General features: G+C 45.0%; 1 protein-coding gene across 1 annotated transcript in view; it reads left to right on the forward strand.

The window, feature by feature from the left end:
- WNT5B (Wnt family member 5B) overlaps positions 1-7,522 on the forward strand; it is a 107,955-nt gene extending 100,433 nt beyond the window's left edge. Inside the window, exon 6 of the mRNA XM_044991297.1 lies at positions 5,995-7,522. Coding sequence (XP_044847232.1) covers positions 5,995-6,453 — 459 coding nt within the window. The 3' untranslated portion in view covers positions 6,454-7,522. The remainder of the gene's footprint in view (positions 1-5,994) is intronic.
- The last annotated feature ends 5,869 nt before the right edge of the window (positions 7,523-13,391 follow it).

The raw sequence follows: 13,391 nt of genomic DNA on the forward strand, positions 1-13,391 counted from the left end.
AATCAGCGTTAGGATTTTTGGGTGCAAGTTATTCAGGCTTGTTGATTTTAAAATGTTTAATAGATGTTGTTCAGTATCCTCCTCAGTTACTAAGGAGGATTAGAAGGTACTTACGTATCCCGTGATATGAGTAAATCATCCTGCTTCTTTCCAAATACATATCAGAAATATTTATTAAACACTTCTGCCTTTTCTGCATCGTTATTAACAATTTTACTCTCTCTAGTTAGTAACAGGTCTATATCATTACTAGGATTTCTTTTGTTCCTAATATATTAAAAAAACCTCATTATTGTCCTTAGCTGTGCCAGACATGGATTTTTCCCTGATGTCTTAAGCTTCCCTTATCAATTTTCTCCACTTCATAACTTCTAATTTATATTGATTGCCATCTATTTCTCCCCTTTTCCATTTGTTATATATTGTTTTTTATTTCTAATTGCTGCTTTCACTTTGCCACTGAACTAGGAGAGTCTTTTAGCCAGAATTCTCTTTCTTGACCGTGAAATCATCATGTGTCATAAGCACAGATGTCAGCATACTGCTAAGGGCTTTTGCATTTCTGTCCACTCCTTTTGGAAAACCAATGTTGAGGTAAAATTGCAGTTGGTGAAAGGCAGCAGACTGACAGCTCTGGCACCTAATGTTTCTTTATTATTCAAAGCGCTGAGGGTTTAACTGCCCTATATTTGGAGAGGCAGCTGCAGTTTTTTCATTAAACAACCATGTAAATATTTAATTATTCTCACTAGGATCAAACATAGCAAATAGCAGCCAGTAGACTAGGAGTTCATCTAGACTACAATAATAGCTATGTGAGGGGATCAAGTTAGTAGACATTTGTCCCACAACATGGTTAAAATCCAGTTCTGTCTTGTCATTTGAACAGGAATCTAACTGCTGTGTCACAAGCTCAAACAGTGCTATAGCTTTGTACAGAGCTGGGTTGTATCATGGTTCAGGGATTCAGCTTAAAACAGTCAGGTCTTGTCTTCAGTACTAGACACAATCACATTTTAACTGTGTTTGGGCTGCTGTTTTCTATATGGTTGTGGTTATGGTTGAATTTGTAGATAGTGCTTTAAGGGTTAGGAGATTTCATGGTCTGCAGTTAGCGGCTAGCCTGAACAAAAGCTTTACCCAGGGACATATTGCATTCTTCATCAACTGGAGTCTTTAAATCAAGACTGGGTGTCTTTCTAAAAGATATGCTGAAGATCAGCCACATATTATTGGGCTTGATGTGGGAATCACTGGATGAAATTCTATTGACTGTGTTATGTAGGAGGTCAGACTAGATCATCCCTTCTGGTCTTAAAATATAGAAAAGAGCATGATCTTACATCTCACTTTAAAGCTATGACTACACTAGCACTTTTATTGATAAAACTTTGTCGGTCAGGGGTGTGAAAAAAACCCCCTCCTGACCGACATAAGTTTCACTGACAAAAGTGCTGGTATGGACAGTGCTATGTTGGCGGGAGACTCTCTCCCACCAACATAGCTACTGCCGCTCAGTGGGGGTGGTTTAATTATGAGGTGGGAGAGCTCTCTCCCGTTGGCATAGATTGGCTACATAGGAGACCTTACAGTGGTGCAGCTGCAGTGGTACAGCTTTGCCACTGTAAAGTCAGTAGTGTAGACATAGCCTAAAAGTGACTATGTTTGAGCTAAGAGATGTATTTGGCTGGGCTGAATTCTAGTGATGAGGGGTTGCCACGGGGAACACACTAATTCCCATGAGTTTCTTCCTTGGAACAAGCATCTGACATGTTCCTTCTGAATAGAGGTGATGTGGGGAGAGGTGAGATAACTAGGTGAAAAATTAAAACAAAAGTGTAGCCTCTAGGGACTGCTGTTAAATGTGTAGCCTGTCTCCAGGACAATGATCCTTTAATATGCTGCTCACTTCAGTGAGTGATCAAAAGCTGCAGGTAAGCAGCCTAGAGGAGAATGACACAATCAGACCCAATGAGGCAGAAAGTGTCTCTCTCTCTCTCTCACACACACACATTTCTAGCTGATGAAGTTGAACATGAACAATTAGAGAGCAAGAAGAATAGCTTCCTGTGCTTGAGCCTGGCATACTGCCAATGCACAAAGTGGCAGTCCATGGAGTCCAGTCCATGGAGTAGTGGCCCAGCCTGCCTCCCTACACCTGTGACTTACTAACACAGTGGTAAATCTCTATATTGTGCTAAGTTTTCACGTTAAAGATTTTGTGCTTGAGAATATGACGCAATATGGGATCATGGCACTCCATATATTGTAAATAGAGACAGAAAGGAAGGGGAAGAACATGAGAGGGTCAGAAGGGTGGGGACCATATTAAAAACTACAGCATGGCTCACCTGGCATAAGCAGTACCTATTCTCTGAGGGACCAGTGGTCATTGGCAAGTGGCCTTCAAGTTCTACCCCCATTCTGATTTTCAGGTGAGAGTGTGATTTCTGTCTTTTAGACAGAGTTTGAATTGAAGGAAGAAATTTTTTCCCTCTGGTTTCTGGGCAGTTTTGCCATATTGTCCCATCTTGGTTCAGAGACAGAGTTCTCATGTGAGAGAATTCTACCTAATCATAGAATATCAGGGTTGGAAGGGACCTCAAGAGGTCATTTAGTCCAACCCCCTGCTCAAAGCAGGGCCAATCCCCAGACAGATTTTTACCCCGGTTCCCTAAATGGCCCCCCTCAAGGATCGAACTCACAACCTTGGGTTTAGCAGGCCAATGCTCAAACCACTGAGATATCCTCCCCCAAACCAGTGCCTGGTTTGTGTGTAGAGCTCTGATGATGGAGGGGGAATTTTCCCCTACCCATATTAACGGGGAGGAGCTGGGAGGTCAGGGTGGGGATGTGAAGAGAACAATGTTCTTTTCTGTTTCAGACACAGTCTTGACCCCATCACCTCTCCACTCCACTCTGGAGTTTCTGAGGTACTGGCTCCTGGCTTTATTGCTCTTGTTTGTTTGTCTTTGACTGTTATCTCAACATGTCCTTTCCTTCCATCTGTCTTTTTCTCCACTTGGTCTCCATTTCCCTAATTTCTTATCTATCTCCCTGTCTCTCAGACTTTGGCAGTCTGTCCTTCCACACTGTTTACCCAGTCAACATATAGCAGGCCTCAATCATCAGTCACTCCATCCAGTGCCAGGTGAGGCTGGGAGGGGGCCATCTAATTAACCACATAGGAATTCTCCATTAATTCTCTTCCCATCCCCCTTCTTATGAGAGAGGAATCAGAAAGGAACTTGGGCTTGTGGAAAGGGGGGTTTAAACATTTTTATTTAACATGCTTTCAGACTGATTCTGTGGCAGGCCCATTGATCAGACTCAGTCTTTACGGCTTCCTGTGGGCTCTGTTATTCTTCACCTTGATCTTAGCTCAGCCAGTAAAGAACCTACAATTTCTCCCACCCTTTCCCCATCCCAGCAGCTAAGGAATAGAGAAAGGGGGAGTCATTTTTGGACTAATACAGTGGTGACTCCCACAGTTAATGGATGGGGGACTGTGTATGTATCTAAGCAAAGTGGGACCAGGCTTACTTCTCCTTAGGGGCTTGTGAGTACTGGTAGCATACACATTCCACAGCATAATCATTACCCAGATGTTTTGAGAATCAGCCATTTAAACCCAAGTCAGAGTAAACGCTGAAGGTCCCATGACATTAACTGAGGGGGATCAAGTTGCAATGTTTTCCTAAAGGAACAAAGTCAAGGATTAGGAAGAAACAAACTACTTTATAAAAACATATGCAAGGGCAACAGAGGCATGAGTAATTTGGGATTTAACCCAACAATAACCAAGAAGTGCTAACACAAATATATAACAAGCAGGCAGGCAAGTCAGTTAGGATATAGGAAGTGTCTGGTGCTCTGAAAATTCAAGTGTAGTTCAGTCTTGTACAGTACAGAGATCCTTAGGTAGCTATGTGGTTGGTGTTGCACAGTTATAGTCCAATCCACGGCAAGTCCAGAGGCTTCAGATCTTTAGCTGTTATGTTACACTATGAAGGGCAATTACCAGTAAATCACACACAGAGGAATGGAACTAAAGCCCCTCCTCTCTAAGGGCTCAGAGCATTGTCTTCTCTGAGGCCTGGTCTACACTGGGGTGGGGAGTGGGGGAATCGATCTAAGATACGCAACTTCAGCTATGAGAATAGCTTAGTTGAAGTCGACGTATCTTAGATCAAATTAAAATCACTTACTTCATGTCCTCGCGGCACTGGATCGATGGCCGCTGCTCCCCTGTCAACTTTGCTTCCACCTCTCGCACTGCTGGAGTTCAGCAGTCGACGCGAGAGCGATCAGGGATCGATTTATCACGTATAAACTATACGCGATAAATCGATCCCTGATAGATCGATCGCTACCCGCTGATCCGGCGGGTAGTGTAGACGTACCCTCAGAGTTGGACTGGGCCCTAAGGGATTTACCACTTGAGCTAAAGCAGAATCTCTACTAGCTGTCAGCCATATTAGGGCTTAGGCACCCTTTATACACCTGCTCACTAGTAGTCTTAGTAGCAATACTATGGAATCTCTAAACTAGTTGAGAGATTGGTTTCACTTACACAATTCTGTTCAGTGTAATGAACAAACCCAACCTGTTAAGTTTTTTTCCCCACTGATTATGAGTTTTTCTATTCTTGTGTTTTTTTAATGTCTGTCTCTCTCCTTATTAGGGTAAGAGGAATCATGACTCTTCTCCCGCACATCATCTCTACACATGCTTTTAAGAGATTAATGCACACAGGGCTAAATTTTTCAAAGGCAATAATTAATTTTGGATATCCAACTTGAAATACTTTGAGCCGGATTTTCAGACGTATATCACCCATTGATATCTGAAAATCAGGCTCAAAGTAGCTCAAATTGAGCACTCCTAAATGACGCTCTGAAAATTAGTGGTTGCTTTTTAAATGTTTAAAATTTAGACCAGCCATACTGTGACACTAGATGAGGAAACTGAAGCCTGGTCAACACTTAAAATTTAGATTGATATATCTACATTGCTCAGAGGTATGAAAAATTCATGCTGTAGCTATGCCAACCTTACTCCCAATGAAGAATGCTTCTGTTGACCTAGTCAGGGAAGTGGATTATCTAGTGACAGAAAAAACCCTTCTGTTGCTGTATGCTGCGTCTATACTATGGTTGAGTTTGGCTATGCCACTGTAGTCCCCGTTGTGTAGACAAGCCCTGAGGGATTATTTTGGTGAAGAGGAATAACTTGACACAAGGTGGTGCAAAAGTTGCACTTGAATCTGTAAAACCTATGCTGTTATTATTCTCAGTACACAGAATAGTGATACATTGAAGAAACATGAATTGTCCTTGGAGAGCGAATGCCTTGCTTATACACGCTTGGTGTGAATCTGTTAATTTTTCACACCATTATTACCATCCCAGCTGTTCCTCTTTGACAGAGAGTGACTCCTCCAGAAACTTTATTTAGAGTGAACAAAGCTCTTGAATGGGGATAGAGGGAAAGAGCCTGTGTACATGGATTTATTTCAAGAGGATATGGATATAATGCTAGAACTATAGCATCGTTTACCTGTTCTACCTATAGGAAATTGACAAGTTCCCAGATGTTTTGTTGCATTGATTGCGTCTATGGAATTTGAGGGGAGGTGGATGTAGTACATTAGTCCAGAAGACTGGGGAGCATTTCCAATAGTAGGAGTCTCTCCCCTTGCTGTTTCCTGTGCTTGACTCAGCCCTCAGGTCAGGAGCTAGGAAAGATAAAGTGGCTGGCAGGCCCACATCTGTGTGGACTGTGGACAGAAGTGGAAGTGTTAGGGGATCAGTTGTACTGAGGACGGCAATGCCAAAGGACTAAGGAGGATTGTGTCTGTTCTGGGGAGAGAGAGAACTGGGGGGATGGTCAGGGCAAGTACGCAAGGAAGAGGAACTCAGCGCAATTATGCCAGTTCCCAGTGCTAGAAAGGTTAATGCAGCTCTTGTCTGATTCCATCTGCTCTCCCTGCAGGCTGTGTACAAGCTGGCAGATGTGGCTTGCAAGTGCCATGGCGTCTCAGGTTCCTGCAGCCTCAAGACCTGCTGGTTGCAGCTGGCAGACTTCCGCAAGGTGGGTGACCTGCTGAAGGAGAAGTATGACAGTGCAGCTGCTATGAGGATCAGTCGCAAGGGCAAGCTGGAGCTGGTAAACAACCGCTTCAACTCACCTACGCAGGAGGACCTGGTCTACATTGACCCCAGCCCTGACTATTGCCTGCGCAATGAGACCACTGGCTCACTGGGCACTCAGGGCCGGCTATGTAACAAGACCTCAGAGGGCATGGATGGCTGTGAGCTGATGTGCTGTGGCCGGGGCTATGACCAATTCAAGAGCATCCAGGTGGAGCGCTGTCACTGCAAGTTCCACTGGTGCTGCTTTGTGAAGTGTAAAAAGTGCACAGAGATCGTCGACCAGTATGTCTGTAAATGAAAGAGCCACCAAAGCAACAAATCTATATTATATAAATCTATATAAATATATTTTATATTTGTATAAATAAATAGATGATAATAATTAAAGCTTATTTAAGAGACATTTTGGTTTTGAAATTTCCCCATCGGACTGGACAGTTTGCCACTCCCTTTATTCAGCTGTGGAGCAAAGGGGGAATTTGCCCTCCGACCCTTCTCCCCCTGGATGTTATAATCCAGAGTGAAGGGAACCAAAGAGTTGCTCAAAAGGAACTCCCCCCATAGCCACCTCACTCCAGAAGCAGGGGATTGATTCATGGTCAGAGACGAGGAAGAGAAAAGTGGGTTCACTTTGCTATCTCGTGGTTTAAAACTCAAAAGTTTACATGGTGTTGGACATCTGGAGTCACAATCAGACATGTGAGAGTCTTAGTTATTCATGTTCCAGGCCCCCAAGCCCTTTGGACAAGCAAAACAAGAGGACTTGGACCCATTTTCTGCTCCCTATAAAGGAAGTGCTGGTGCTTTGTCAAACAAGAGGGAAAGTCGCCCAGGTCTCGTGCTGAAGAATATGGATTAAAATACAAGGTATCATGTAGAGTGCTTGGAATGAGGACAGAGCAGGCACTCCTGCACAGTGGTGGGGAGACCACCTGTTCCAAGTGAGGGAGAAAGGTGTGCTCTTCAATTGGGAAGAACTACTGTATCCTGAGAGTTTAAAAGAAACTAGCATCTAGCTCTTCTGTACCTCAAAGGCAATGAGAAAAATCTGCCAAAGCCCTGTCTAGGGTGGTCTGTCAAGGAGATCCTTTTTCCCTCCACTGTAACCCACTTTGTCTTTGCGGATGAGGAGCTGCTACCTGTCTCCTGGCCCTATTGGGCTCTTTGGGAAAGAAATATACTCCATGTGTATGTCAGTGGAGTGTGTGAGAGAGCCATACATGCATGCAGGGGACTGGATGAACACAGCGCCTCAGTCCTTACCATTGTTGCCATTTCTCCTCTTCGACATGGACACGAATGGACACCTTGCTCAGCTCTTTTCAATCCTCCTCACCTAAGATGTACAGTTTCTCTTTACCATTAAATACCCCTCACTCTCTCTCTTGCTTGTGTATGTGTGTGTTTTGTTTTATTCTGTTTTGTTATTTATTTCAGAGCCCAGGGGGCCAAACTCTTCTGTGGTGTAAACCCACTGCAGTCATTGGAGCTGTACCAAAGATGACTTTGTCACCAGAATGTGGGCTAGATTTTCAAGGAGTGAGGTCCAGTCTGCACCCTCTTGTGGTGATAATGGAGAATAATGAAAAGGTGCTTGAACAGAGGCCCATTAGCAAAATCTACTAATTTCTCTTAACTTTCTCGCAGTTATAACAGAATTCAGTTAGTAAAATATGGATGGAACATATGCTGATCCTAGCACAGGACATTTCCTGCCCTTCATGGCATCTTCAGAGTTCATTTGTAGGCATAGAGGAATCAGAGAAGCAAACCTCAAAATGTAAACATTTACTAATATACTTCCCATTTTTTTACTGACATTCCAAGCTTTTTATTGACAAATGTCAAATGAACAAAAAATTCCAATTAATGGACAAGATCCATAGTCCAGAATACTATATTTTTAAATCTTTACGACTTCTATTTCTGATTAAACATGGCAACTTTTACAGAACCCACTATTTCAACCATCAGAGAATCCTGCAAAAGCATATTTCATATTTAAAGTATTGGAAGAGTCCAGAAACCCACAAGAAAGAAAAATTATGCTTAATGATTAGTTTGCCTATTTTTACGGATGTGTCCACTTTTTATTTTTGTAATCCAATTTTTGTTTCTTATTCAACAGTCAATATATTTGTTGGCATTGAAGAGAGCAATTTCTTGGAATACGAAAGGTGGCCTGAATTTATTTTATTATATAAAAGCCAAAGCCAATGGTATAGTAATTCAAAGTAACAGAAATAATTTTCCATGCATGGAAAAATGTGAATACAGTGGCCTGACCCAACTCCAATTAAACCTCAATGGGAGCTAGCCGGAGCCCAAGATCAGTTCAAATGTGTGAGCGATCCAATCTGGGGATACTATATATTTCCTTTTCAGTAATAAAACTCATTGCACATTGGATATATCTAAAAAGATTTTTTCCTCCCTCTAAGCTCACCCCTCTGTTCTGTCCCATCCTCACTGCATCAGTGCTTAAAGGTGTTACATACTTGTGACACCCCTCTGGCATTGCTAATATATCCAGTAATTCAAAGTCTTTTCACTTGGCTTTTACATTCAAGACCATTCATGTAAGGGAATCTTAACACATATTCCAGCACTGCACCACAGTACATTTTGTGGGTGTAAATCATTGCAAGTGGAAGTGATGACACAGTGGGGACCCAAGGGAGAAGGGAAATGCCAAGCCTCTCCAACTTTAAAGAAATAAACAGGGAAGACGTTGGAGGCCTTCTGTTGGAGAGATATGGCGTGAGGTGCCCCACAACCCCCTTCTCCAACTAGAGTGTGGGAAACGTTCCATGACTATGCCAGAAAGGATATAGACTTGCCATCCTCTCCTTAAGGTATTAGGAGAGTAGCAAATGACTGAGTTTCCTCCCTCATGAAGACAACAGCCAGTAGGGGGAGCCTGTTGATGGAGGGGGTTGTATGAGGCTTATTGAAGGGCTTCTTCTATAGCAGGGGTGGGCAAACTTTTTGGCCCAAGGGCCACATCTGGGAATAGAAATTGTATGGAGGGCCACGAATGCTCACAAAATTGGGGTTGGGGTGCGGAAGGGGGTGAGGGCTCTGGTTGGGGGTGTGGGCTCCAGAGTGGGGCCAGCAATTAGGCGTTCAGGGTGTGGGAGGGGGCTCCAGGCTGGGGTGTGGGGGGGAGGGCTTCAGCTGGGGCTGTGGGCTCTGGGGTGGGGCTGAGCAGTTTGGGGTGTAGGAGGGTGCTCTGGGCTGGGATTGAGGGGTTTGGAGGGTGGGAGGGGGATCAGGGCTGGGGCAGGGGATTGGGGTGTGGGGAGAGGCTCAGGGGTGCAGGCTCCGGGCGGCACTTACCTCAAGTGGCTCCCAGAAGCAGCAGCATGTCCCTCCTCCAGCTCCTACGCTGAGGTGCAGCCAGGTGGCTCTGCATGCTGCCCCGTCCGCAGGCACTGCCCCTGCAGCTCTCACTGGAACGCCGGAGGGGGCCACTGGAGCAGGGCCATTGGAGCATGTAGGAGCCGGAGGGAGGCCATGCCTCTGCTTCCAGGAGCCATGTGGAGCAGCCCCTGACCCTGCTCTCCAGCTGGAGCGCAGGAGGAGGGTCATGAGGCTTCCAGGAGCCGCATGGAGCAGCCCCTGACCTTGCGTCCCGGCTGGAGCACCGAAGCGGGGCAAGCCCCAGACCCCCACTCCATGGCAGGAGCTTGAGGGCTGGCTTAAAACGGCGGTGGGCCGGATTCAGCCCGCGGGCCATAGTTTGCCTACCCTGTTCTATAGGCTCCAAACATTTGGAAACTTCTCTGTACCCCAGTTATTTGGAGGCCTTGATCATTGAGAATTATATTAAAAATAACCTAACGTTCACAAGGATTCTAATAAAAATCGCCATCCTCCAGTTTTTCGGAGAATTTTCCCTGGATTTTTTTCAAATGATCTGGCTTGGAGCTTTCCCAAAGTCTGGGGGGTTGGGATACAGACGTTTGGTTCAGCCCATTTCTAGCTAAAGGACAATTTATGTGGCACCCTCACACAAAAGAACCTCCTTGCGATAGTAAAAATAATGTAAATCAAAGCAGATTTAGATTGGCTTGATGTGTGCAAAGCCAAGGAAAGGCAAGCAGCAGATGAAAACCAAAGAGGGAGAAAGTAGTGGATTTTAATTTGCACGTTGCTAGATAGACAGTGTGATCCAGAGGCACAGGATGGGGAGTTAAGACCTGGGTTCTATTTCCAGCACTGCCACTGACCTTAGACAAGTCACTTTACATCTTTGTACCTCAGTCTCCTCATATATAAAATGAGAGTAATGATACTTGCCTTCCCTTGTAAAGCACTTTGAGATGTATGAATTAAGAATGCTAATAATGAATATTTACTATTATTAATTATTGTAGCTATATGGCATTGTGCCGTAACACTCATAGCTCTAACAAAACAGCACAGAGGCAGGCTAGATTGCTACCTAGATGAGGGACATCAAAGAAACACTAAGGTTGTGTTGGGGATTCATCAAGAAGCACTCTTTCCTCTGAGTCTGTATTTAACAAATGCCCTACGCCAGCCTGGTGTTAGTGGGAGATGCTGTTTTCTCAATGAAATGTGAAAGTAATCATTTGATCATTCATGGTAATTAAATAGCTCATGGTAGCCTGTAAGATTAAAGATGTTAGTCTGGTTTCTGAGTCAAATACCCGATTGCCTAAATTTTGCTTGTAGTTCAAATGCATAAGATATTCTGCCCTTTCCATCCCTAAACTATTGTGAAGAATGTGCACCCTGTGGAACCAATCTGTAACCTGTGGCCAAAGAAATAGAGACAGCATTGCCAATTGCCATCATCTGCCGGTGTACACACAGCATCCCAAAGAAACCTCAGGTCTCCATTTGGAGGAAGTCTGATATCTTCCATCTAGTAGAGGGCAGATGTCTATCTTCATCTCTAAAGGGGCTGTCCCAATGGTATCTACACACAACTGTGTATAATTACACACATTTTCTCACTCTGCTTTTATTTAACTGCATTTTAGGATACAGATTATATTGAAGACTCTGTAAGAAATAAAGTTCCATTGCATTGTAAGTTGCAAAGGGAAATGTTATATACATGATTTGATCAGACATATTCTACCTCAGGCAGGGTTGGAGGAGATGGCTCAGTGGGGTAAGTATCGGATTTTGTAAACTTAAATTTCCAGAAACCAGAGGTTTGAATACTGACTTTCCCAAGGTCACTGTGAGTCAATGACAGAGGTGAAAATAGGATCCCAGATTACAATTCATGTGCCATATCCACTGGACCGCAACCACCGTCCCCATCTTATCAAATGATGAACAAAACAAAATGCTTACAGCCACCAGAATATGCACTAGGAAAAACAGATCACAAGCATGTCCTTTTATACCCAAGGATAAAAATAATTAAAAATATAACATATGAAGATCACCGTAAAGCTTTATTGTCATATCTGCATTTTGCCAGACTTCTTCCTGCAGGGGATAAAGGTCTAGCTGTTGCCATCCCGCTTCTCCCTCTCCCTTTTCAGATGACACAGGAGATCTACCACTCTCATCAGGAGAGCATGAGAGGGTGTGAAAGGCACACTGGCACCTGCTAGAACAGAGGAAGGAGAACCAACAACAGGAACAGTTTCTCTTTCTCTGTGGGAAGTAGAAGACAGCTACTTCTCCCCTCCTTCCCCAACACTGGACAGCCATAAGAGGGACAGGTAGGGCTGTAAATTGTGTACTGTCATGGGGTACACTGGCTCCTTAAGATCTAGGGGGAAAGTGTGCAGAGCCATATTACCTCATTCCAAAGGGCTTGCTCAAAGACAAATGTGTGGGTCAAAAGACACATAAGAACATAAGAAAGGCCGTACCGGGTCAGACCAAAGGTCCATCTAGCCCAGTATCTGTCTACCGACAGTGGCCAATGCCAGGTGCCCCTGGGGGAGTGAACCTAACAGGCAATGATCAAGTGATCTCTCTCCTGCCATCCATCTCCATCCTCTGACGAACAGAGGCTAGGGACACCATTCTTACCCATCCTGGCTAATAGCCATTTATAGACTTAGCCACCATGAATTTATCCAGTCCCCTTTTAAACATTGTTATAGTCCTAGCCTTCACAACCTCCTCAGGTAAGGAGTTCCACAAGTTGACTGTGCGCTGCGTGAAGAAGAACTTCCTTTTATTTGTTTTAAACCTGCTGCCTATTAATTTCATTTGGTGACCCCTAGTTCTTGTATTATGGGAATAAGTAAATAACTTTTCCTTATCCACTTTCTCAACATCACTCATGATTTTATATACCTCTATCATGTCCCCCCTTAGTCTTCTCTTTTCCAAACTGAAGAGTCCTAGCCTCTTTAATCTTTCCTCATATGGGACCCTCTCTAAACCCCTAATCATTTTAGTTGCTCTTTTCTGAACCTTTTCTAGTGCTAGAATATCTTTTTTGAGGTGAGGAGACCACATCTGTACACAGTATTCGAGATGTGGGTGTACCATGGATTTATATAAGGGCAATAATATATTCTCAGTCTTATTCTCTATCCCCTTTTTAATGATTCCTAACATCCTGTTTGCTTTTTTGACCGCCTCTGCACACTGCGTGGACATCTTCAGAGAACTATCCACGATAACTCCAAGATCTTTTTCCTGACTCGTTGTAGCTAAATTAGCCCCCATCATGTTGTATGTATCAGGGCCGCCCAGAGAATTCCGGGGGCCCGGGGTCTTCGGCGGCGGGGGGCCCCCGCTCAGGGGCGGCTCTAGACCCCAGCGCGCCAAGCAGGCGCGTGGGGCGGCCCTTTCCCTGGGGGGCGGCATTTGGCTCCGGTTGAGCTCCCGCAGGCATGCCTGCGGCAGGTCGACCGGAGCCCGGGACGAGCGGACCTGCCGCAGGCATGACTGCGGCGGGTGCCGTGGTCCCGCGGCTCCGGTTGACCTGCCGCAGTCATGCCTGCAGGAGGTCCAGCCGAGCCGTGGGACGAGCGCCCCCTCCGCAGTCATGCCTGCGGCAGGTCCGCTCATCCCGGGCTCCGGTCGACCTGCCGCAGGCATGCCTGTGGGAGCTCAACCGGAGCCGCGGGAAGAGGGGAAACACTCCAGGGGCCCCGGAAAACACTCGTGGGGGCCCCTGCGGGACGCGGGGCCTGGGGCAAATTGCCCCTCTTGCCCCCCCCTCTGGGCGGCCCTGGTATGTATAGTTGGGGTTATTTTTTCCAATGTGCATTACTTTACATTTAT

The sequence above is a fragment of the Mauremys mutica genome, chromosome 1 (assembly GCF_020497125.1).
Source record: "Mauremys mutica isolate MM-2020 ecotype Southern chromosome 1, ASM2049712v1, whole genome shotgun sequence".
Lineage (NCBI taxonomy): Eukaryota > Metazoa > Chordata > Testudines > Geoemydidae > Mauremys > Mauremys mutica.